Source organism: Brassica napus, chromosome C8 (assembly GCF_020379485.1).
Source record: "Brassica napus cultivar Da-Ae chromosome C8, Da-Ae, whole genome shotgun sequence".
In the NCBI taxonomy this organism is placed as follows: domain Eukaryota; kingdom Viridiplantae; phylum Streptophyta; class Magnoliopsida; order Brassicales; family Brassicaceae; genus Brassica; species Brassica napus.
Genome location: NC_063451.1, coordinates 27,505,794 through 27,533,476, shown reverse-complemented (window position 1 = coordinate 27,533,476; position 27,683 = coordinate 27,505,794). Strand labels below are relative to the sequence as shown.

Below are 27,683 nucleotides of genomic sequence, written 5' to 3'. Positions count from 1 at the left end.
GAATCTCCGACAATACTATAAAGAGTTAAAAATTTACATATTGATTTTGTAACTTTTTATAGCTTGTGCTTTGTTAAGTGTTTTAATCAATTTTAAATGCTAAATGTTTTACAATCACCCCTGTAGCAGAATATAGACTTGAGTCAATTCCTAAAAAGTTTGTTTGCTAAACACACAGGATTTAGAGATTGATTGATTTTCCTTGGTGCAAAACTCCAATGTCCTATGCCTTAGTCTCTTGCTAGGTTTTGAATTCTTCGAAAGTATATCTTATACTAGGAGTTAATCCGCGCGTAGCGCGGGGCCATTTTTATTTTCAAATGTTAACCATATAGTTATTTTTTTGAATGTTGTATTCTGAACAACAACAAATTCTGAATTGTATGTTTGTGTGAATACATATTTCCTTAGAAAAAATTTGAAAACTATACATTTTTGATATAGATGTTTGATATAGTTTTTCCTTTCTCATATTGTATATTTATTTATTATTATTTTTTTATATTGTAGGGTAATTCTCTCAAATAGATCTTTTAAGTCTTTGTCACAAAATAGCATTCAATAAGGAAAATGACCAAAATAGCTCCTTTTATTTTGAAAAATTTAATTTTTATTTTTAAAAATTTGAAACTCTATCCTCAAAACTCCACCCCTTAACTCTAAGCCATAAGTCTATGTTAGTTAACCATAAGGTATAAATGTATTTTTACTCTTTAATAAGACTTATTTTAGTCATTTTTTTCATTTATAGCTATTTTGTAACAAAAACTTAAAAAAGACTATCCTAGAGAATTTTTCAATATTGTATATTTATTTATTCTAATTTTTTTGCTTTTATATCAAATGATAATATTACGATAGATGTTTAATGTAATATTTATATTTCTTATATTGTATATTTGCTTATTATTTATTTAAATATAGATTATTCCATTTAACTATATATTTTCAGATAAATGTTTAATTACTTTTTCCATTTTTATATTGTATATTTACTTACTGTTTATCTTTTCTTATTTTTTATATTTACTTATTCTAATTTTCTTGCTTTTATATCAATGATAATATTACGATATATATTTAATTTAAAATTTTTATTTCTTATATATTATATTTACTTATTATTTATTCTTTCTTATATTTTATATTTACTTATTATAATATTTAAAATTTATATTTGCTTATTGTATTTTTAAATAATAAAAATGTAAAACAATATATTTTTCAGATAGATGTTTAATGTAGTTTTTTCATTTCTTAATTGTATTTTACCTATTTTTTATTTTTCTTATATTGTATATTTACTTATTCTATTTTTTTACTTTTATATCAAATGGTAATATTATTTATAAATGTTTAATGTAATATTTTTATTTTTTATATTGTATATTTACTTATAATTTATTTTACTGTATGTTTCTCAGATTTGTTTTTATTTTGCTTATATAGTATATTTACTTATTCTAATATTACGATAGATGTTTAATATAATATTTCTATTTATTATATTGTATATTTACTTATTATTTATTTTACTATACATTTTTTTATTTATTTATTCTAATATTACGATAATTGTATAATATAATATTTCTATTTTTTTATATTGTGTATTTAGTTATTATTTATTTTATTATACATTTTTCAGATAGATTTTTAATTTAGTTTTTTTTTCATTTCTTAATTGTATCAAATGATAAATTATGATTGATGTTTAATGTAATTATAATAGATGTTTAATGTAATATTTCTATTTCTTATATTGTATATTTACTTTTTATTTATTTTTTCCTATATTGTATATTTACTTATTATTTTTAATGTAATATTTCTATTTCTTATGTTGTATATTTACTTATTATTTATTTTTCTTTATATGTATATTTATTATTTATTTTTTATTAATGACATGTGTCATCTTTTAGAAGAAGTTTTTTTCGGTGATGTGGACGCTCTATGGAGCCTCAAAAGCTCAATTTTATTAATATAGATACATTTTTCAGATAGATGTTTAATTTAGTTTTTTTCATTTTTAAATTATATATTTACGTAATCTAATTTTCTTACTTTTATATCAGATGATAAATTATGATACATGTTTAATGTAATATTATATTTCTTATATTGTATATTTACTTTTTATTTATTTTCCTTATATTGTATATTTACTATTATTGTTTAACGTAACATTTCTATTTCTTATATTATATATTTACTTATTATTTTTTTTCTTTATATGTATATTTATTTTTTATTTTTTTGTTAATGCCTTGTGTCATCTTTTAGAAGAATTTTTTTCCGTTGATGTGGACGCCCTATGGAGCCTCAAAAGCTCCATTTTATTAGTATAGAGCTCCATTTTATTAGTATAGATACATTTTTCAGATAGATGTTTAATTTAGTTTTTTCATTTTTTAATTATATATTTACGTTTTCTAATTTTCGTGCTTTTATATCAGATTATAAATTATGATAGATGTTTAATGTAATATTTCTATTTCTTATATTGTATATTTATTTTTTATTTATTTTCCTTATATTGTATATTTACTTATTATTGTTTAATGTAACATTTCTATTTCTTATATTATATATTTACTTATTATTTATTTTTCTTTATATGTATTTTTATTTTTATTTTTTGTTAATGCCACGTGTCATCTTTTAGAATAAGTTTTTTCCGCTGATGTGGACGCCTTATGGAACCTCAAAAGCTCCATTTTATTAGTATAGATTTCGGCCTCAATTACATATCACCCGGCCCATACATGCAAAAGAAACAAGCCTACTTGCCGAAATAAAATCGTACGTATCTCACATATATATTTTGCAATGAATTCTAAAAGCATGTTATCCCTAATACACCCATTTGGGTTCTTAGGTTTTTATTTATTTAAAAAAATAAAAAAATTAAAAAACAAACCAATCGTGGGCCGCCACGAATCAGTAAGGTCCGCGAACAGTGTAAGAAACTCACTAGAATCGGTTCTTAATTAATAGTTTTCGTAACCGATCTTTAAGGGTTTTGTGGGGATCCATGCACTAAGAAAATCGTTAAAGACCCCAGATAAACATGCTCTAATATCTGTCTGTATGTGAAAATTTACATTTAAGGCATTTTACTGCGATAAAAAGGCACTTTGACGTAACGTAGAAAATGTAAAATATTAATTTAAAAGGCAATTAAATTTTTTTGAGGGATTATGACCTATATATACATATGATGAATATTGACTTTTAATCGATGGCGTGACTAGAGGATCTAGGGTATAAGTTTAGAGAGATTATGAGCTATATATACATATGATGAAATATTAAAAGAATTAGCAGAGATTGGCATTATCAAAGATGGAGTCAGCAGAGAATCGGGTTGTGGTTGCATCATCAGAAGGAAAGAGAAAGAGAAGCAAAAGAAGGAGAAGAAACGAGAAGCCAGTGATTGCTCCATCATCATTACCAAAAGAAGTGATAGAGGAAATGGAGTCCCTCTCTTTCGCAGAGAGACACTTGAAGATCGCCAAGGAATCCCGCGTGAAACTGATCATGGTCATCGACTCACGTCTGCTTGCTTGGAATCAGCTTCTCTTCTATCCTCCCCCAGATTCAAACGTTAGTTTTAGGATGTTCTGCTTGGAATCAGCTTCTCTTCTATCCTCTACTCTCATCAATTTCTCTCAAGGATTCGATAACTGGATATTCATCTCTGGAAACTGCGACGGCCTTTTCTGCATCCATTCCCCTAAAACTCAATCCATATATGTAGTTAATCCGGCTACACGGTGGCTCCGACAACTTCCTCCTGCTAGGTTTCAGATTTTGATGCACAAGTTTGACCCGAGTCTAGAAGAGTGGAAAGCCATGGATTCATTGTTTCATCTAGCATTCGTGAAGAAGGCTGCTGCCGATTACAAATTAGTGTGGTTGTATAATTCTGATAGTTACAATGCTGATCCTTCGTGTCCAAACGAGGGAGTTACCAAATGTGAGGTTTTTGACTTTAGGGCAAACGCTTGGAGATACTTGGCTTGCACTCCAAGTTATCGTATATTTCCTAGACAAAAGCCAGCCTATGCAAATGGATCGGTGTATTGGCTCACGGAACTACATGAGGGCAGAATCGAAGTGGTGGATTTTGATATCCAAACAGAAACATTCAGGTTGCTGCAGAACATCATTCCGGCTATTGCTAGTTCAGATCCTAGCCATGTTGACATGTGCACTCTAGATAATCATTTGTGTATGTCGAAAAGGGAGCACGTTACCAAGATCCAAGAGATATGGAGGTTGAAACCAACAGAAGGCACTTGGGAGATGATTTTTTCAATAGATCTCATTTCTTGCCCTTGTCCTCGAACTGAGATCCGCGATCAGTTTGAATGGAGCCGTAAGGATTTAGTTGAGCCATCCACACCCGTGGCGGTATGCAAGAACAAGAAAATCCTGCTCTCACATAGCTATTCCCGCGGTCTGGTAAAATATGATCCCCTAACAAAGTCTCTAGATTTCTTTTACCGAGATCCTATGGCTTGGAGAAAAGTTACTTATTTTCAAAGTTTGATCTCTCATATCTAGTTAAAAGCTTATACTTTATTTACAACAACATTTGAAGTGTGTTGGGAGCAGGGAGCATGTCTTCTGTTTGGGTTTCTTTTATTTTATTTTTTTTGTAACTTAAGGGTTTCTTTTATTTTGGTTTCTAGAGAATCCATCCTTTTAGATGTTTCTATTAATTTGCACGCTAACCATATTAATTATCCATACGAAATCATAAAAACAAAACTTTTTGTGGAGATGTGTTGTTGTTATTATAATTACAATTAGCGCGATTCTTGCATGCGGCTTCCATGCAGAATTTGTCCAATAAGCGTTACCGTTACCGTTACCATCACATGTGCTGATGTGCATGTCATACAAACTTAACTGTGTTTGTAAAGAAACAAATGGCAGCATAATCTAAATCGATTAATCTAAACTTTAATATTACTAAATTTCAGAGTTTCAACACTGCATGTAATTTTTAGACAATGCAACGATGCAACCGTCATTGTATTTTTTTTTTTTTTTTACTAAACTGTGAATATCATAAATGAAAGTTTAGGGTTACAAAAGCCTAAAAGTGATACCTTGGCAAAAAGAAATAAAAAACAAAGTATACACATGATTGTTAGATCAGAAGGTTGCAACAATCTAATCCAAAGTTGCATAAGAGTAGTGAATTTCCTCCTATGTCTTCTCGCACTAATGGCATTACGGATATCCCTGTCTATGGTGGTGAATGTTGTCTGCTGCGGGGAGAATCCAGTGAGATGAACTGCCGAGTTGCGCTGCCTCCAGATGTTGTAGATCATGGACTGAGTCGCTAGCTTCCTGATGGTGGATGGGGCTGATGCTGTGGAGAATCGTATCCAGGAGAGAAGTTCTTCCCATGAGAGGAAAGCCGTTCGGTTGGGATCAAGCCTTGCAAAGAATCGCAGCCATAAGGCAGTGCTGTAGCTGCATTCTAGGAAGAGGTGATCACGCGTTTCATCATGTGAATTGCAGAAGCAACAAACCGTTTGGATGTTAAGTCCCCAGGATGCGAGCCTCATTTTTGTCGGTAGTCTGTTGAGGTTTGCAAGCCACATGATAAATGCTTGTCTTGGTATTGCTCCGCTGAACCACACCGAACGAGCCCAGTCCTTCACTTGAGCCCTCGGCCTTAGCGCTTCCCACATCCTTGAAGAAGAGAAACCTTTGCATTCCTATGATTCAACAACCCAGTGGAAAGTGTCTGCAGTAGGATCCTGAAGCGGCAGGTCTACTGTTGTGAGGTGGATGTGCAGAGCAAGCGCGCTGTCAGATCGTGGCTGAGGGAGTCTCCAACCGTCATTGTATTTAATTTTTAGAAATCAAAAACTCATCATTACATCAAAGGGAATAAAAGAAACAGAATAATGTTTTCGTTGTATGAATAAAATTCGCCATATTTCTATTTGGCCTAAAGATTCATATCTTTTTAACAATGAAATTTTCATAGATCAAGACATGTTGTTTTAAAAATGAATTTTAGTGATATTATGTTGTTTTGAAAAGAAAGACATGGCATAGGTTTTTTAGTCATGGTTTTCTGGTTTTTCAGTTTTAATGGTTCTTCATTTTCCGTAAGTTCAGGCAAAAATTCATATTCATTCATATCCCGTACACCTAGTAAGAGAAGAAAGTAAAACGTTTGTCACAACAATGTATTACACAGACAACAAAAACAGTAGATAAGAGGAGGAAATAATTCCTTTTAAGTAGTTTGGGTTTGCTAAAAAAAAAAACTAGTTTGGGTTGGTTCTAGTGTATTATTCATGGGAAAAGAGCGAGAGATAGCTGGGAATCAAAGTAGGGTTTTTCTTTACAATTCAAATTGTTAAAAAGATTAAAAGAGGAGAGTTTAGAGACATTTTTGGTGACATGTTCATCTTTTGTCACATAAAGCAAATGAGTGTTATTGAACTGAGGAGTTTAATAGAATTTAATGTACTTTAAGTTTGAAGTGAAATCCAGTGTTATTAATTGAGTATTTGATGAGAGTCAATTAAAATCCACTGAACCGGCGGGTTGAGATGGAGGCTGCTTTGATGGAAAAATGTAACCATACCCAAATAACATATGAACCAGAAGTTATTAAAAAATTCCACAATGTCATTTCAATGTACATTTAAGACAGTTTGATACGAGCTGTCTATAGAGTTTTTCTTGGATTCACTCCGTAAACCTCTAGTTTGATATGAGCTGTCACATATAGAGTTATTCTTGGGTTCACCCTTTAGGATTTCATTATTTCAAATTCGATATTTTTTAAAAAAGTAAACAAAATATTTGCAAGTTATATTATGTTTTTAAAATAAAAAAGTAAAAAAAATAAATAGTAGTTACAGAAAAAAAAATTAAAATTTTTTTTTAACGTCGTCAGCAAAACACTAAACCCTAAATCCTAATCCCTAAACCCTACATCCTAAACCTTAAACCTTTGGATAAACCCTAAACTCTTGGGTAAACTCTAAACCCTAAACTCTTGGGTAAACTCTAAACCCTAAACCCTTGGATAAATCCTAAACTCTAAATAAAAACACTAAACCCTAAAACTCTAAACTCTAAACTCTAAATCCTAAACCCACCTAAACCCTTGAGTGTTTTAGTGTTTAGTGATTTTGATTTAGAGTTTAAGATTTATCCTAGAGTTTAGGGTTAACCCAAGGGTTTAGGGATTAGGATTTAGGATTTAATATTTTGCTGACTACGTTAATTTTTTTTTGTAACTAGTACTATTTTTTATTTATTTCTTCTTACCTTTTAATTTTAAAAAGATAATATTAATTTGACAATATTTTGTTTTTTTTAAAAAAAATATCAAATATGAAATAACACAATACTATTGGTCTCGAGACTGAACCCAAGAATCTCACATATGGCAATGGGACCATCAGGGACAATAGGTAACTTGCAAACTCGTCCTAGAGCAAATTGTTGATAATATTCAAAACAAATAAGCACAATACAATTCTGTTATCTTTGATGGAAAATGTAACCATACCCAATAAGAACCAGTCCAATTCTGGCCTCCCTTGTTGATAACACTATGCGCATTCTCTACATATCGAACAAAAGGTTACAAAAACAGAGGATTTGATAACATTTTATTTTCTAAAGAGGTTACAAAAACAGAGGATTTGATGATATAAAACATTTATTGATTTGATGATATAAAACATTTATTTTCCAAATGATGTTACACAAACAGAGGATTTGACGATATAAAACATTTATTTTACCAAAAAAGTTACAAAAATCTTACTAGTTGAATCAAGGAGAAGATATCTGGCATCAACAGTATCAACTATAACAATCTCATTGTATTTGCTTCTTAAGGCTGTAACAATCCAATACTCTTCTTCTTCGACTCTCCTAGATTCTTGTTGAATTTGCCTCTCCTCACGATCACTTTGCTTGAGGCAAAACAGAACTGAGAATATGGGTTTCTTCAGAGATGGGTTTATGAACAAGGGTTTTGAAAACTCGGATGTTTTACACGAAAGGAAGTATCTTTCTTGGCCAGCAAGTGAATGTAGACATGAAGTGGAACTCAAAGCTGTCATTTTCTTTTCTTGCACGGCACCGGCGCTACGGATCCGAAACCCTAGATCTGTCGGAACCTCCAGAATAGCGGCAAGGCGGCGAGAAGGCAGAGCAAAGAAACGGAGGAAAACGAGGGAGAAGAGAGAGAGAGATGAGATCTCGGGAGATGTGAGTTGAGAGAAGTTCTACAAAGTTAAGCCTTTTAGTTACGAGGGAATTTGGTTGATTTATTTAATTATTTGCGAATCTGAATAGAATAGTAGTATTAATCTGATAGAGAAACAAATTAAATCATCTTCACAATATAATTTCATTTAATATATATATGATCCTTCAACCAGCAAACCACACCTATTTACAAACCATCAAATAGAAGCAAATCATCACGCCTATTTACAAACCATCAGATCAGATAGAAGCAAATCATCACGCCTATTTACAAAAGCATCAGAAATCATCAAGCCTATTTACAAACCATCAGATCAGATAGAAGCAAATCATCACACCTATTTACAAAAGCATCAGATAGAAGCAGATCATCACACCTATTTACAAAAGTATCAGATAGAAGCAAATCATCACGCCTATTTACAAACCAACAGATATTCAGATAGAAGCAAATCATTTACTCACTTTCTTCTTCTTCTTCTTGCCGATATTGTTGAGGATTTCAGATCGCGCCTTCAGACACTTGGCTATCTCTTTGATGTTATCCTTGTCTGGAACCCTTCCTAAGACAGAGTAGTAACGACCGATCATGGCATCGTTCCATTTTTTAGACGTTGACATGATGACTGAGGAAGAAAGCTGAGAAAAAAACTTAGAGAATGATGAGTTTAATGATACTTGCTCACAAAGTAATTTGATTCTCGTCTGACACAACTGAAAACGGAACGGGAAATATTATGAGCTCAGCGTAAAATATTACCATCATTTTAGAGACACTGAATATTGCATGCAAAAAGGTCTAACTTGCATGTAACTTTTATATGTGTTTATTTATACGGCTAAGTGGCTAACCATACTAATTATCATATGAAATCAAATTCTTTTAATTTGTTGAGATATATTGTTGTTATTATAATTACAATTACCGCGATCATGCCGTTTCCATGCAGAATTTGTCCAAGAGCATACTATCACCTCTTCACGTCTTACAAATTTTCTTTTTTCAACCGGTAGTTTATACAACATAGAACAGAGTAAAGAAAAGAGATAGAAAAATTAATGTGTTTGAAAATAAACAAATGACAGCATACAGTTTCGACACTACAACGGTGCAACCGTCTTTCTTAGTTACAACTGATTAACATTGCATGTATCCAGAAACATAGGAGTATTTAATTAAAGACTGTGGGAACACATATTTAAATTACCGACTGTGGGAACAAATACTTAAATAGAGGTATTTAATAAAAATTATATTAAGTATAGAAGAGAAAACTAGTGTGAAGTAGAACATACGACGCCTATGTCACGAATGGGCCCACCTCTGCAAGAATCATCATCATACTAACTAAATAATAATTAATTGTATTTAATTTCTAGAAAATATAAGAGCATCATTATCCTAAAACTCTTTAAAGGATCTCCTGATTAATTTTTAATAATTTTTAAAGTGTAAAAGTGAGTTAAGAGATTTAGAAAGAGATTTGAACATTGAAGTGGTTTATTGGAAGTCTCTTAATTATGGGTTCTTGAAAAAAAATTATAAAATGTTATAAATTAAGCATTGAAATGATCATCCACTTCTTTACCAAACTCAAGCACTATGATCATCCACTTCTTTACCAACTCAAGCACTATGATCATCTACTCATCAAACACTATGATCATCCACTCATTTACCAAATTAAGCACCATCTTTGTTATTTTATGTATTGTTGTTCACTATAAATACCATCACTCATCTCACTCTTTTGTACACCAAAAACAAGAACAAGAGTAATTCATCAAAGAATCATTACATTTTCTTCTTCCTTCTTATAATAATCTCTCTCCCTTATACTAGTGTTATTTGCTTCCTACGGGTATTAAATTCTACTCTTATTTAAATTTCTCGATACTATAAATTATAAGTTATTTCATAACACGTTATCAAGCACGATCGTTCTGCAATTCGGTAAAATTTATTGTATCATATATACTCTACTATAATGGTCGGTATACCGCTTGTACTATTATTTATATTATGTTATAATGGTCGGAATACCGCCTATATTATTTATTAATATTTTAATTAATTTATTGGTCGGCCGAGCCGCCTTATATTCTATTTATTGTTAACTGGACGGCCGAGCCGCCTTTATTTTCTGTTTGGTGTTAACTGGACGGCCGAGCCGCCTTTATTTTCTGTTTGTTGTTAACTGGTCGGCTGAGCCACCTTATATTTTGTTTATTGCTAATTGGTCGGTCGAGCCGCCGTATAATTTATTTATTATTCTGCATTGACCGGCTGAGCCGTCGCATAATTTATTATCATAACAAAAAATATTTATTCACCATAATTTTTATTTTTATCAAAATTTTATGAAATTTAATAGATTTGATTGATCGTTTAATACGATATTTTCAGACTGATTTTTAGTACACTCGATTTAACCCCAACGGTCACAAAGAAAATTTTTCAAAAAATTTCCCCTTTCTCCAACGGTCATAAACAGTAATTTTCATCTATAAATACAACTCATTTTCACTCCATTTCATCATCCAAAACATTTCATCTTCTCTCAAAAATTTCAAATCGCTCTCCTCCGGTTTTTCATTTCAAGAAAGATGATTCGCGCACTTTTGTTTTTATGTGCCATTTTTATTTGTGTTTCTATTTATGGTTTATTCGTTGGAGAATTTACTCCGAGTGAATTTAAGATGAATATCGGTTTAATTTTCTTTACATCGCTTCTCCTTGTAATTGCTTGCATGATTAATCTAAACGGTTTTTAAATTATGAAGTTCATAATAAATGGTTCATTTTAAAATTGCGAAATTCTAAAAAAATAAAAAATAAATATATATATATATATAGTCATTTTAGACGATGATATATATATATATATCAACGCTTGTCTATATGTAAGAATAATAGTTATTTGATGAATTAAATTTTGCTTATTATACTTTAATATGCTTCATGGTTTAATGGTATTAAGGAAACATACTTTATGATTCATGGTCTAACATCATAAAAGAAATTATTTGTAATCGGTTAGTTTTGTAGTCAATTAGTCTTTGGTCTAATATCATAAAAGAATTTGGATTATATGTTGATATTTACTAATGTAATGGCCATGTTTATATGAGCAAAATTTAAAGTTTTCAGAATTGTGTATTCTCTCGGAAAGATATGTACAAGTTATCAGCCAATTCAGAAACGTGAACAACTGAAACTTTCATCGCCGATATACTTCTGTTTATAAGATAAGTATTTTTATGCTTTATATACAAGTTTAACAAACTTGATTAGATAAATCAATTTGCATGAAGTTGGCAGTGATATAAATTTGTTCATTAAATTGATTGATAGGTTAAACTTTGTTAAATAGCATGAGAGTAATAATATAGTCTATATAATAATTACTATGAAAGTTTTATTTATTTTCTGATATAATAAGACACCTTTGTTAATACATATTTATATATATTTGAAATATTTTGATTTTATTACCATTTATATTGAGGATTTTAAGTTTAAAGCTTGACTCTAAAAGATCCATAAGTTTTGGAAGATAATATATATAAAAAAGGTATTATCACCTGAAGTGATTACCTAAAGCTCATTTTGTATTTTGCATTTAAAGATTACAAGACCTGAAGTCTGTAAATAAAGCCAACTATGTTGGATGTTAAGTTTAAAAGTAAAATTTCTTCAAGAAATTTTTTTATGATGCATATATATTGAAAAATATCTATTGATAAATCACGTCTAGTTGATTATGATTCATTCTCCTGAAGAGAATATGACATTTAAAAAACTCATAAATAGTGGTTTTAGACGTGAGCATAAATGAGGTCAAGGTCCAAAGAGTTTCTTTATAGAACTCATACTCTCACTTAAAGTTGAGAAAATAAACATGGTAATAAAGAAAAGAAATTATGAATTCATCTGAAGATGAAAGAAAATTTATTGTGTGTACAATACAAGGTAGTAAAAACTTATAGAATGCTTAAAAAGAGGATATATATGATGCTCCAGAAGTGTACATAGTATTACTGCACATAAAAATTCAATTTAAAGTTCTTAAGAATGCAATTTAAAGTTCTTAAGGTATTGTATTTTTATAAGTATCAAAAGTTAAAAATACATAACCCATGTAGGATATGTTGTTGATTAAGAAAATGAGATACATTCGAGATTGATAAACCTGTAGTATTATCATCTCGAGGGGAAGAGTTAAAGAATCTCACTTTTTATGATAAGTCAAACATCCAGAAGATTATGTTTACACTAAAACTAAGATTGATGAATTTTTCTCAAAGTAAATCCATGAGATTTTGAGACACTTATGTTGAGACAATAAGCAAACGAAATGATATATACATTTCAATCAGAAATAATTCTCAAAGCAGTATAAGTATTTTAGAGAAAATATCTACAGCCTCTTATATATTGTACTACACAAAGATTAGTATAATGAAGATAAATGTATAGTAAACTAGAAGTTTACATTTGGCATGAATCAGTTAGACCATTTTGGTTCATTAATAATGCGAATATATACTTAAAGGTCATATGCATAGGAACCAGAAGATTCTTCCGAATGATTTGACATATGTTGCTTACCCATAAGATAAAAGGGTAATATGGTTTTCACCAGCCAAAATAAGATATTGGCATAAATAACGAAGATGTTAGTGGACTGATCACCCACTATGCATTTTTATAATATTGGTGAATTCACTTCTTAAAGTCTTTAACGACTATAGCACATTCACTGAGATAAGTGCTAAACATTTTGAGCAACACTGGTTCGCATCAAGCCAATAAATATTCACTAGTTCTCCCCATCATTGGTATAGGATCAGAAACCAATCATTTTCATCTAAGAATGTTGGATGTTGCTCCGCCACAGAGCTTCAAATGAAGATGTGTTTTCAAATGAGGTTGGAAATATATGTTGGATATAAATCTCTATTGACACTTAAGAATCCAGAGCCATCCCCGAAAAATATAAGTAAGGCTATACATGAATTCTAAAAGTGAGTTAGTACTTCCAACATAAGGGGGAGAAAATAAACAGCTGGAAAAGAAAATAAGTTGAAATGAATTATCATTGATCCTCGGGCTAAACACAATGTGAAATAGAAGTCCAAAAGATAATTCATTTCAAAACTTACTAAAGCAGTTGCCAGACACGACCCATATAAATATAGTGATCAAGTCACATATACCAGCTGTAAATGCTCCAATAAGAATAAATGTTCTACAAGAACAATATCAAACTGCTAGTCACGCCTGCAGCGTGGTAGACAGATTGGTTCCCAAGATAAATCCTCGTAAATGAAAAGGAGCATATATTGATAATGGTCAAAACGAGGCAATATAGTTTTGTATGATCTCCAGAAGAGAAATTAAACATGACTGACGAAAATTCAGGTACCTGAGACAAATGAAGAGATCTCAATAAGTTATGTCATGTATGAAACAAAATGGAACCGATAAGAAAATTGACGTCGATGATATTATACATGCAAAGTAGCAGTTGATATAATAAATGAGAAAGAGGATCATGAAAGAAAGTCTATTGAAAAGTGTACACAAAGAAATGATTGGCCAAATCAGAAAGATGCAATAGACAAAGATATAAACTTCTTGTGAAATAGAGAAGTATTTGGACCAGTAGTCCATACACTAAAAGGTGTAAAACAAGTGAGATGTAAATGAACCGTTGCACACAAAGAAGGATCAATATGAAATTAATTGTGAAGAGACATAATTTCATGTGGTAGATGCAACTAGTTTCAAGTTCCTTATAGTCTGGTAATAAAGGAAGAACTTGAATGAAACAATCCACTTGAAAAATGTTAATCCCTGAAAGTATAATCCATGAAGGATTGATGATATCAAAATCATGTTCCCGGGAACTCTGCATATTCGATCGAATTGAAACAAACTATTTTATGGGATATATGAAATATTATAAGGTTAACAAATGTATCCATTTGTATTTATCAAGAGATTATAAATCAATAGAATCATGATTTGAATATAATCAAAACTCCTGAAGAGTTATAGAAAAATTATATTTTGGAAGAAAACTCTTGACAATACTATATTGTTTTATGTATTCTAAACTGGAGATCTAAAACTGAGATGTTATCATAAAGATCCTAAAGTATTTTATTTAAGACGCTCGTATATGTTTGGTCCTGAAATACCATACGTAAGAGTGTTATTTAAGAAAATTATTAATCTTTTTCATTACTGAAAGATGTAATTTCATATGAAAAGAAAGAAAATCATAATAGTAACTTCTATAGTTACAAATGAATAATTCGTATGTACGAGACGAATTTCTATACGATTATATGTAAGAAATTTGGTTTGAAATCCAAATAGACCAATAAACTATTGTCTAAGTCAAAAGAGAATTATGGACAAGAAGTCTAAAGGCCCTAGATATCATAATAGAAATGAATAGAGTTTATTCTCTTAAGCTTAATTCTCTGAAGAGAGTTGATTGGAATGCATATCCTGAAGATATTGTTTCCAGGGAAAGAAATATGATAGTAAGTGTGGTTGTACTCTTTTTCCTTATCATGGTTTTTTTTTTTATCCCATTGGGTTTTTCCATGACAAGGTTTTAACGAGGCAACAAAGAACATACAAAAGATAGACAACCAAAGAGAATGTTACAATTTGAGAGATGAAAATCTATCATTGTTCTAAAGGTTCTATGACTACTCATTCGAGGGGGAGCTTACGTAGTTGTACTCTTTTTACTTTTACTACGGTTTTTCCCATTGGGTTTTCCATGACTAGGTTTTTAACGAGGCACCACGTAATACAAGATGGATGATCAAGGGGGAGTGTTATAAATTAAGCATTGAAATGATCATCCACTTCTTTACCAAACTCAAGCACTATGATCATCCACTCCTTTACCAACTCAAGCAACTATGATCATCTACTCATCAAACACTATGATCACCCACTCATTTACCAAATTAAGCACCATCTTTGTTATTTTATGTATTGTTGTTCACTATAAATACCATCACTCATCTCACTCTTTTGTACACCAAAAACAAGAACAAGAGTAATTCATCAAAGAATCATTACATTTTCTTCTTCCTTCTTATAATAATCTCTCTCCCTTATACTAGTGTTATTTGCTTCCTACGGGTATTAAATTCTACTCTTATTTAAATTTCTCGATACTATAAATTATAAGTTATTTCATAACATAAAACACTTTCATTACAACAAACTTTACCATAATGCACAATCAAAAAACTTCAAATTGATCAATGATATTGAACTAACCAGTAGCTCTTGGTCTGAAACGTTTTCATCAAGCTCACGGCACTTCTTTCTTTCTTTCTATCTAAGCGTGCGCCGAGACTCCTGTGGATCCCAGAACATTGCATACAGATAAAGATACCTAAATTAACACTAGCCCATCTTGGACCTCTGCAAAGAAAATGATATACCTGAAGAACAGTCCCTCACCGGTGGTGGCACACGTGCTCTGGATGTACCTGAAGAGAACAACAGAACAGTGTTGGTTACCTGTTTTGGAACTCGAGTAGATAACAATGTGAAACAGAAAAAATGTTCTTTGGTAATCACCAATGACGCTGCCGGAGAGAGTGGAGTCCAAGCTTATTGGTTATCTCAGCAGCATTCATTGCATTTGGAAGATCCTGCTTGTTAGCAAAAACAAGAAGTACCGCATCACGAAGCTCATCCTGCAGATATACAAGCCTGCTTGTATTCAACTGTTTCCATATTAAACCCTGTAAAAAAACAGATCATGCATAAAGTCTTCAGTTCACTCATGCTCCGCGATTTCTTATGGGCACAAGCAAAGCTGCACCTTCCTTTTCACTCATGCTTCTTCCCATCTCTCCTGGATTTAACATCCACAAATTTCACATTCTATAATTTTCTCATAGATGAGAAGTGATAAAGGAGAGCACTTTAAACAGTAACAGAAGGAAGCAGAAGAAGGAGATGAATATGAATGATAATGATGAGAAGGTAACATAACGTCTTTATGGGAGTGTTCTACAACTCCAAAACTAAACCCACCAACAAAATCTTCCTTATTACATCCCGTTCTTGTTCCCATTAAGCTAAGAACACAAAACCCACTCAAAAAGTCCCAACCTTTACCAGAAACACCACTTCTTTAAACCTTAAAACTCGATTAGAAAAGCAGAACAGGACACATAAACATCAGAACAAGAAACCCTTTTTTTGTTATGCTTTGTCTCTGTAATGGAAACCAAATCGAAGTAGGATCATGAAAAACTACTCATGAATGTCACAAATTTGTCTATAATTTCACCAGATCAAATCGAAGTAGGATCAATACACCAGCGAACAGATTAAAATTCACCAATTAGATTTAGAAAGATTATTACTCTTAAAACTCAATTCCGAGCAAACACAATCCACCAAAATCGAAGAGAAGGAGAAGGCCTAAGGAAATACCCGATTTTAACGGCGAGAGCGAGAGAGCGGCTCTCCTTCTAGGTTTGGAGTTTTGACGAACGTGAAAGGCTCAGACAAACGGCGACGATTTCACCATGACACCGAAAGGCTCAGACAAACGTAGTAGAAGATGATTCGGGACTGATTTTTTCTCCCATCGAAGTCTCCTCCCAAAACGATTTCACCGTGACGCGTGGCTGAAGAACCGTCTCTTCTGTTGCCTAATTAAGTGACGTCGCTTGTGTTATTTGCTATTTTTTTTTTTTTTTTTTTTAATTAAACGAAAAACCCTGTTAAGAACCCCCGATAACGCTGCTCTAAAGGTCTTTGTCACAAAATGTTCGTTTTTGGTATATGAATATATACCTTTTATTTTTACTGAATATTGTGATGATATGAACAATTTGCAAATATGCTTCTTTTTTTGCTAAGAATTTGCAAATATTCTTATGTACACAATTTCTAGGAAATATACATAGTATAATAGACATAACTACCTTTTGTTTCTAATTTAATTGTATATATGGAAGTAGAGTTTCATTTGTGAGTAATGTTTTTTTGTATTGTATGCTAAAGTTCACCATTCATTTCTTATAAAAATCTTCAACAGATCATGTCTTCTGTTTGGTTTTCTTTTAATTTTTTTTCCCGAGAAAATCAATAGTAATTTTCTATTAAAAATCATTTTTATTTGTAGAGATATATTGTTGTTATTATAATTATAATTAGCGCGATTCTTGCATGCGGCTTCCATGCATAATTTGTCCGAGAGCATTACCCTTACCATGACGTGTGCACGTTACAAAATTTTCTTTTCAACTGGGTAGTTTATACAACATAGAACAGAGTAAAGAAAAGAGATACAGAACTTAAATATGTGTAAAAAAAAAAACAAACGACAGCATCAACTTTTATTTTTTTGAAACTGGACAGCATCAACTTTGATAGTAGCAAATTCAGAGTTTGGACACTCTGCAAAGGTGCAACGTCTTTCTTAGAAACTATTGCAATGTATAGAGCAATTCCATTGGTAAGAGTCCATTAAGGGTTCTAATGAATAGTTTAGTAATTAATTTTGTGATTTGAAAAGTTTAGAACCCTTGTTAATATAATTAAAATTTTCATGGTCCAATGGGAGAACCTCTTCGAGGTTCTTAAAATTTTTAATTTTTTTTAGAAGTTGAATGATTGGATTTTATAACATGAAAGAAAAACATACATAAAAATTTAAATAAAAATGACATAAAAGTAAAAATACAAAGAAAAAACAAATTAGTTGAAATCTTGATTTGAAACAAAATATTTTAGGTGAAATGGTAACTATCACTTGTGCTTCACTCGAAATGGTAAGAGAAATGGTAACTCATCACTTGTGAAATGGTAAGAGAAATGGTTAACAAAATAATCTTATAAAGCATGTAAAGAAAAAAAAATGCTTCACTCGAAAGAGAAATGGTTTTCATAGCATCAACTCATATTGCAAAGCTTATAAAGAGAAATGGTTTTCAACCGTGATAACCAATAGATCCGACTCTCTTGATAACCAATATTGCATAAAGAGAAATGGTTTTCAACTAGATAATGTATTTGAACATAATTAACTGTAGTAAAGTAGTTTTGCCATGATTTGTAAGTGGTGCAAACTAGCACACTGAGTGATTCACATCATGATCTTGCCTATGAATTAGATACGTTTAACAAAAACAAAAGTTTATGATGAAAGTCTAGCTAGAAGTAAGAAACGAAATCAGTCTAGCACTTGGATGCTGCAGCTCCAACGAGCGCCATGAGTTTGCAATATATTACCATCATCACACATGCCTCCACTTTTTAGCAAGTACAGATGTTGATGCGGCTTGTTTCGTCGGAAGTAAGGACAAGATGCTGCCTAGAACCTCTTCAGGAAGCCAGCTGATTAAATCTCTCAAGCCAGCGTCTTCTTCAATAGGGCCTGAAACATGAAGGAAGGAAAATAAGGTAAGGCAACCAGATTCTTGAACACCGGTAGAGATAGTCCACGTTTAACAAATCGAGAAATCACCTGAAACATCATCACACACACATATAAGCATCAATAATGAGAATGTTTTTTTTAATGAGTTATGTTAAGTAAAAACTTACATCAGCAGAAGCAGGAGTAAGAATCAGATGACATGCCGGGCATATCTGTAATCACAGTCTCAAAGTTGTAGTAAACTGGTAGTTTCTTGATGCTCCTATTGGATATGCAGAATGGGATTCTTTCACAATTCACGTGACGTACAGACAGCTCCTCGAGTACTGGGCAACCAGGAAGAAGCACATTACACAGATCTCCATAAGTGAAAAAGATGGTGTTGATGAAGAGACTCTTGAGCGCTGGAAGAGACACACCTGGAGGAATGTTCCCAAGATCAATATGTGATCCCAGTGTCAGCTTAACCAGCGTCTTGCTCGTGAAGAGCGCACAAGGCAGAATTTCAATTTGGATTGGGACACAACAATAGACAGTAAATTCTCAATTTGGATTCGTACGAGAATACGGTAGAGCAGTTTGGGTTCATTTGATTTGCAGAATTTGCAAAAACCAAGCATATAAATAAAGGTTTGAAGAGGAAAAATTAAGTTTTTAAGTGATTGTGAATAAACTGATACCTCTTCTGACATGTTCTTCCACACAATGAAACATATTCTGCTAGCATCAACCATGTTCCCATCGTAGCTTTTCAAAATCCTCTCTAAATAAAGGAAGATACTACTCAGAGAAGTAACACAGGAAGGTTTTGGGTACCGTACTAGAAGAAGACAAAAGGTGATCTAGGTTCATCTTCAAAGCTTGGTTTCGATATATCATCATCGATATTTTCCACTCGAAACACACTTGAATCTCTTCACTTCCCTTCGGATCATAACTCCACTTTCTTCACTGGAATCAAAGCCCAAAACAGAGTATCACGAATCTAGATTGAACCCTAAGAAAACTCGAATCTACGAATCAAATAAATTAAGACTTTAAGAGAGAGGTGAGAGCAGTACCATTTCTCAAAAGCGCTTCCATCAGTAGCACGACGAACAGCTTCAACTCTTTTACGTGTTCTTGGCCAAAAGAGAAAGAAGAAGAGAGAAAGAAGAACCGAAGAGAGAGAGAGAGATGAGAATTTTTTTTCCCCTTTTGAATGGCCAATACAAAATGGCCAAGTATGGGGTGTTTAGTGATTCTTAAAGTTCCATGTTTGACACCGGTTCTGCTCGTTTAATATATTTTTGATTTATTTATTTTGTGTTTTTCCTAAGAACCTCTTTATTGGATACTCCGATGGAGGTGGTCTAACGGCCTACCTCTATCGTTGCATGTATGCAGAAGATATTTAATTAATGACTGTGTGAAACACATATTTAGTTTAGAGGTATTTAAATAAATTTTATAATGAAGAGAAAACAAAAAACTAGTGTGGGTACAACAACATACCACACTTATGTTATGCATGGGACCACCTCTGCTTGTAATTATCACTATAAAGTATATAAACTAAATACTAAATAATTGTATTTATTTCTAGAAATAGAAAAGCCTTGTCACAAAATGCTCGTTTTAGTATATGAATATATCTTTATTTTTATTCATTTGTTGAGGAAGATGGCAAAAAGAGTTAAAGAAAACTGAAAATTAACTTTATATTTTGATGTTACGAATTTGCAAATATGTATTCATATATGACTTTTAAATAAACAATCAGCCGATTAGCCGGAGCGTTAGGTCGAAAGAAAATCACATGAAATCAGAGATCAAGGCATTCACAACTTTATCTAATAGGAGTAGCTTAATGAATTAAACTGTCGTTTGTGCATACAATTCTAGATAAGCATTAATGAGTTTCTAGAGATCTTGTATTCGATCTTAGGACGTGTGAGGTTAAGGGAGCAAGTCAAGAAGGATTTTGATCTTGTTCGAGTTCTGTTTAAAGAGAGACTTGTAAGTTTGCTTTAAAATAATACTAATAATAACACATATCTTTGTAGAGATAGTCTCTGGTGTACTATGTGCTTTACTTTGTGGGTTAGTTCTTGCATTTACAAGTGGTATCAGAGCAGTCACCCGTTCGATTATATAACATGTGAGATCATGCGGAAGAAATGGAGAACTATCATGAGCTGGTGTCAAGCACAAGGGTGATGTTGGATGGATCCAACTACGGACTTTGGAAATCACGGATGAGGGCTATCATTCGAGGGATTGATGCCATGGCATGGAAGTCTGTGACAACTGGATAGTCAGAACCAAAGGCCACCGTTGTAGGTGTTCTTACAATTTATGCTACTTGTTTGGGTAAATATAATGTAAAGTTATTAGTGATACTACGAAACCAGAGATCATCTGTTTTTTGAGTGCGCTTATTCAAGAGAAGTGTGGAGTGGGATTATAAAGAACATGGCAGGTAATAGGAGCCTACATGAGTGGCCAAGTGTGATTCAAGTTGTGGAGAATGGGCTTCATGGAAAGATTTCAACATTTCTATTTCGTTATAGTTTCCAAACGACATTTGTATAACGGCCCGATCCTCCGGCGTCCGACCGGGGTTATCGAAGGGGCGTTATGGACACGTGTCTACTCATTTAGACAACCCTACGTGTCCCGTTACTGGTCCCGAGAGTCGACGGGCGCAAAACCTTCTTTGAAATACCGTCACACCCACATCCATATACTTCTACTTACAGTCCTGCGCACAGGGAAATGGAAATGGAGGAGTGAGCAACAAGTTACTCAGTGAAGTGGCTCTAGACCAGCCTGTCCGCATGACACTCTATACTACTCTATGCGGGAACTAGGACTGACTAGCCACTACAATCAGGTAATGTATTTTCATCATTTCATATCATCATCATTATTTCCAAACATTCAACTCCATACCTTTCTAGCAATCTAGCGATCAATCAATACAATGATCCCACTCATTGCCACACACGTTAAACCCTAGACTGAACCGTCTCCTCATACTAGACCGACTCGATCCTATGACACCTTTAACTCCCCGTTACCCGACCATGATGCACGTTTTTATATCCCGCCTCTCGCGGTTGGCACACGTTCTTATCATCAGTGGGTAGCTCCTACTAGGCTTCTACCCCATATTCTTGTGGATTGGCCACATCTCCTATGGGTGCTTCCATATTCTTGTGGATTCGCCACATCTCCTATGGATACCTATCGAGAACTACTGCCACACATACTTTCCTTAGACCCTATATGCTTCCCCACCCATGCTTAACCGTAACATCATTCTTTCATACTTTTACTTATCCTTTCACATCCTTATCATTTTCACTTATCCCTTCCCATTCTCATTTACTTTTCTTTTTCATTTAGACTTGTACTTGGACTCAATCACTAGACGCCACCCGTTATCGGTGTCACACACAATACACATCGCACTCATGTTTCACTTACAATATCAACAGCAATTAGTAGTCATCTATCATCTTAGAATTCATTCTTCCTAGCATCCTAGCTTTAATCACAAATCACTCATGGGACTACACATCCAAGCATAAAAGCATCAAATACTAATCATTCACCACCACAACAACACAAGACAGTTCATTAAGTCCCATTTAACAGTATGAGGGTTCTTATGCATCATGATCCATTCATCTATCAACCTAGTACTAACCAGGTTCTATCATCCTAGCTCTTCAAACAGGGTCTAATCAATCCTAACTCCAACATAAAGGAGTATACAGAACATGAGAACAAGATGGGTTCAAGACACTCCACCTTAGCCTAGATCTGGATCTGGAAACAAGAGGCAAGGGAGAGGAGATTGAGATCTGGTCACCACCACCACTACACGGCGCCGGCGAGGAGAGATAGAGAGAAGAGAGAGAGGCGGCGCAAGAGAGAAGGGGAGAGAGCTCGACGGCTAGGGTTTCTGGTCTCCGGGAATTCTCTGCAGAGCTTCGCTTCAGTTTCTGAGTGAGGCAAAAAGGGAGGCTGCATCTCTTTTTATAGGAAGGGGAAGGGAAAATCCTAGGTCTTTGCCAAATGGGCCGTAGAGAAGCTCATATTCCTAAAGAAATTTATGGGCCAGGAACCGGGCCGTTACAATCCTCCCCCGTTAATCGGAATTCATCCCCGAATTCCAAGGCCCACATCCTTCGGACTAATCGTTCGTTACCGAAATGGATTCACACATTCACACAACAATCAAGGGAGGCATACAAGGCATGATAACTCTACTGGAATCTTTAAAACCAACGAATGAATGTCATAAATAAAAGGAGTAGGACCACAATAGTTTGTAAAAAGAAACTCGGCAAATCTGTACAAAACACAGAATGCCGTAACGAATGGAAATGCCGATCCCTTAGGACAGAACTAAGGGATCTTAACCCGCTCTGATACCACTTTATAACATATCAACAACAGCAATTAGTATTCATCTATCATCTTAGCATTCATTCTTCCTAGCATCCTAGCTTTAATCACAAATCACTCATGGGACTACACATCCAAGCATACAAGCATCAAATACTAATCATTCACCACCACAACAACACAAGACAGTTCATTAAGTCCCATTTAACAGTATGAGGGTTCTTATGCATCATGATCCATTCATCTATCAACCTAGTACTAACCAGGTTCTATCATCCTAGCTCTTCAAACAGGGTCTAATCAATCCTAACTCCAACATAAAGAAGTATACAGAACATGAGAACAAGATGGGTTCAAGACACTCCACCTTAGCCTAGATCTGGATCTGGAAACAAGAGGCAAGGGAGAGGAGATTGAGATCTGGTCACCACCACCACTACACGGCGCCGGCGAGGAGAGAGAGAGAGAAGAGAGAGAGGCGGCGCAAGAGAGAAGGGGAGAGAGCTCGACGGCTAGGGTTTCTGGTCTCCGGGAATTCTCTGCAGAGCTTCGCTTCAGTTTCTGAGTGAGGCAAAAAGGGAGGCTACATCTCTTTTTATAGGAATGGGAAGGGAAAACCCTAGGTCTTTGCCAAATGGGCCGTAGAGAAGCCCATATTCCTAAAAAAATTTATGGGCCAGGAACCGGGCCGTTACAATTTGAACCTACACAATCTCAAAATTCAAAACACGTGCCTAGATCATAATACTTACAAACATAACCATTTGAAGTATCTGTTGTAGCTGATCTAAGTCCTTCCCATCAGCAAACAAATCAACAATGATCCCTAATTGAACATAAAGAGTTCAAGAGTTTAGACAAGAAACAGAACATGCAACATACATTAACAGCATATTTTCCTGAAACATCTTCAGAAAGAGAGAGAGCATCATCTATCAGAACACGAAGACTACCGCCTTTTGAAGTTAGCTTATCTAGCTCAGACAGCTCCATATACTCTCTTGCTTTCTCAATCAACTATTGTCCATAAAAAAAAAAAACTATTGTCCATAAAAGAAAACCAAAGTGAACTCAAAGATTACAATAGATAAAACTCTTATTTGTTTCAAGAGATAAAATTTCATACAATGTCATCAATTTCCCAGCCCTCAAGCTGAGTAGAAGGATACAACTCAAGAATCAGTCTTGCAGCTGTTCCACCACCCTATAACATATGAAACAGAAGTGATTGAAAAATTCCACAATCTCATTTCAATGTACATTTAAGACAGTTTGATATGAGCTCTCACCAATCCATAGATGGCAATGGGACCGTCAGGGACAATAGGTGGCAAACTTGCAAACTCATCCTGTTACAAAATGTTTAATAATATTCAAAATAAGCACATTATAGTTCTGTTATATATCTTTGACAAAATCACATTAACCTAACAAAAGAGAAACAAGAGATTAATGGAAAATGCAACATACCCAATAAGAATCAGTCCAGTTCTCGCCTCCCTTGTTGATAGCACTATGCGTTTTCTCTACATATCAAATAACAACGTTACAAAAACAGAGGATTTGATAATATAATAAAAAAAAACGTTGTTACAAAAATCTTACTAGTTGAATCAAGGAGATATCTGGCATCAACAGTATCAACTATAACAATCTCATTGTATTTGCTTCTTTTTTTTTTTAATTTTTTTTTGAATGAATGTTAAATTTATTCATCAAAAAAGCCATATTACATAGAATGCATACTGTTTGTTTATGAAAAACTCAAAAAAATCTCCACCCTTTTACTATCTATTTTGGAACCAAAATTGCATTAACTCCCCTGCTCCTTTGACACCTTTCTTGCGCATCACACTGATCTTGTTTCTGATACTCTTATCAAGCATTCTTTTAAGCACCTCTAATGGCAGTAGATTGTCACCATGTCTTATCTTATTTCGTTCTCTCCATATCGCATAAAGAACTACTTGAAAAGAGTACCTTATACAAAACAGACTCCTCCTCTCCCTTAATGGATCAGTGATAAACTCCATGATCTCCCTCCAATTTTTGGTAAACAAGTTACCCATTATACCTTTTGCAATAAACTCCCAAACTTTAGATGTATAATCGCAGTTAAAGAAGAGATGATTCCTTGTCTCCTGCGCAGCTCTACAAAGAACACAAGTTGTATCCACCCCTTGACTCCATTTTACCACACGATCCATTGTCGACAGTCTGTCTCTAAAGGCTAACCACACCATAAACGCATATCTGGGGGTGTTTTGAGAAAACCATATCCCACTAGCCCAAGAACATGGAGGAAAACTTTCTCTCAACTGTATCCAAGTTTCTTGGGTGGAGAATTTCAACTTGTATCCAGACTTTCCTTTCCAAGCGCTCCCATCATTTACATCAGAATCAAGCCTGCTGCTAATTTCCCGTATCTCAACTTCAATATCATTTAGAATATTGATACGATGCCTCCTTCTTCTCCTCGTACATAATACCGCCTCTTCTACCGTTGCATCTTTCCTAATACCCAAATCAATGACTCCTCTACCACCCAACAACTCAGATAGTACACCTTTCTCTGACCAATGATCGTACCAGAAAGAAGAATGCCTTCCATTTCCTATCTCCTTCTTATAGAACCGTTTAGCCACTTCTCTGAGCTTTAGCATCTTCCTCCACATCCAAGATCCCACTTGAGGATTTGACTTTACTACCCAAAAGCTCTTCCCTTTCAGTAAATTAATTCTAACCCATTTTCCCCATAATGAATCACCAGCTAGCATTCTCCAGATCAACTTTAGACCATATACCATGTTTACTTCCTTCAAATCTGGAATCCCCAAACCTCCTTCACTCTTAATACAACAAATCTCCTTCCAAGCTACCTTAGCATTTGAGGCTTTAAGTGCAGGCCCAGTCCATAGAAATGCCGAGCAAATCCTCTCAACCTCCTTAATACAACTACATGGAATGCGGAATACAGAGATCCAGAAGTTGATAATGCTAACAATCACAGATGTTATGAGCTGTAACCTGCCAGCATAGGATAAATAACGGCAAGTCCAAGTATTGATCTTACTTCTTATGTTCTCCAGCAGGGGTTGGTAGTCTTGAGTTCTCATTGCTTGAGTCATAAGAGGAAGCCCCAAATAGCGCACTGGAAGTTCTCCTTCAGCAAATTTTGAAGTTCGTCAAGATACTCCTCTTCTCATCCACAGATACTCCAGCCATAAAGATTGTGGATTTCTCCACGCTTATGCTTAACCCTGACCAGACTTCAAATTCATCAAATACAGAAATAGCACCCTGTACTGAATCCTTGGAACCTTCTACAAAGACCATTAGGTCGTCTGCAAAACAAAGATGAGTGAGGGAAAGATTCTGACAACCCGGGTGAACCTTAAACTTCCTCTCAACCATCGCTTTATCCAGCTTCAAAGATAGCACATTCATACACAGTACAAATAAGTACGGCGAGAGTGAGAAGCCCTGGCGGAGACCTCTGGAACTTTGAAAGTAGCCCGCCAAATCACCATTTATTTGCACCGAGAAAGAAGGAGTGGTAATACATAGCTCAATCCAGTGAATGTGTTTCTCTGGAAACCCAAGAGCTCTTAAACTACCCGACACAAATGACCATTGGACCGAGTCGAATGCTTTGGATATATCAATCTTCAGAACACACCTTGGACTAACCGTATCTTTATGATAATCTTTGACAAGTTCTGATGCTAATAAAACATTCTCCATAAGCAGTCTTCCTTGCATGAATGCTGATTGATTCTCTTGAATCATTCGAGGAAGAAGTTGCTTCAAGCGGTTTGCCAAGAGCTTCGAGACCACCTTATATAGAACATTGCAGCACGCTATCGGCCTATAGTCCTTCATCTCAAGAGAATCCAGCTTTTTGGGAATCAATGCAAGAATTGTTGAGTTTACTCCTTTAGGGAGGAACCCATATCTGAATACAGATTGCACCAAGGCAATGAAGTTTTTCCTAATCACTGACCACGTAGTCTTGAAAAACTCTATCGGGTAACCGTCTGGCCCTGGAGACTTATTATTAGGCATCGCAAAAAGGACTTTCCGGATTTCCTCCTCAGAGACTTCAGCTTCTAATACCCAGCATTCATCAGTAGAACATCTAAATGCAAGCAACTCTTGTAACTCCTCCACAGAAGCACCTTGATAGTTCTCTGGACACCGGTTGAGAAACTCCTTAAAAAAACTTTCTGCCTCCTTCTTAACTTCCTCATGGGTATTTACTATATTACCTCCTTGACATCTGACTTCCCTTATCAAGTTCTGAGATTGTCTCGTTCTAATAGCCCGATGAAAGGTCTTATTATTTTGATCCCCTATTTCCAACCAGTGCAGCTTAGCTCTCTGTTTCAGATGATCTTCTTCCAAGCTTGCTACATGTAGCCATTTTCCATAAGCTTCTGATTCTTCTTGTATAGCTGCATCACTCGGACTAGCGAGAGTAGCAGTCTGCTTCTCACACAACACTTCATAAGCCTCCTTAGTTCTTCTCGTTAAGTTTCCCAACTCCTCCCGACCCAGCTCTCTAATTAGAGG

General features: G+C 34.2%; 1 protein-coding gene and 1 pseudogene across 10 annotated transcripts; one reads left to right on the top strand and one right to left on the bottom strand.

Moving 5' to 3' along the window:
* The first annotated feature begins 2,295 nt into the window (after positions 1-2,295).
* LOC106360188 lies at positions 2,296-6,887 on the top strand (annotated as a pseudogene).
* A 1,568-nt stretch (positions 6,888-8,455) lies between these two features.
* LOC106362071 (ADP-ribosylation factor-like) lies at positions 8,456-19,992 on the bottom strand. 10 transcript variants are annotated; one of them, XR_007327808.1, is made up of 9 exons: positions 19,775-19,992; positions 19,394-19,664; positions 18,881-19,132; positions 16,760-18,800; positions 15,893-16,172; positions 15,754-15,801; positions 15,587-15,667; positions 9,198-9,268; positions 8,456-8,910 (listed from the first exon to the last, which is right to left on the bottom strand). XR_007327808.1 is itself a non-coding variant. In XM_048766380.1 (6 exons), coding segments are annotated over exons 2-6 (321 nt in total). In that variant the 5' UTR covers positions 16,168-16,172; positions 16,760-17,030; the 3' UTR covers positions 8,456-9,267. The 10 variants fall into 10 exon arrangements, 3 of the variants coding, with proteins under 3 accessions (XP_048622337.1, XP_048622336.1, XP_048622335.1); XR_007327810.1 differs by lacking the exons at positions 8,456-8,910; positions 9,198-9,268 and having other exon boundaries at positions 15,447-15,667; positions 15,893-16,059; positions 16,140-16,172; XR_007327813.1 differs by lacking the exons at positions 8,456-8,910; positions 9,198-9,268 and having other exon boundaries at positions 15,447-15,667; positions 15,893-16,059; positions 16,140-16,169.
* Between the last annotated feature and the right edge of the window lie 7,691 nt (positions 19,993-27,683).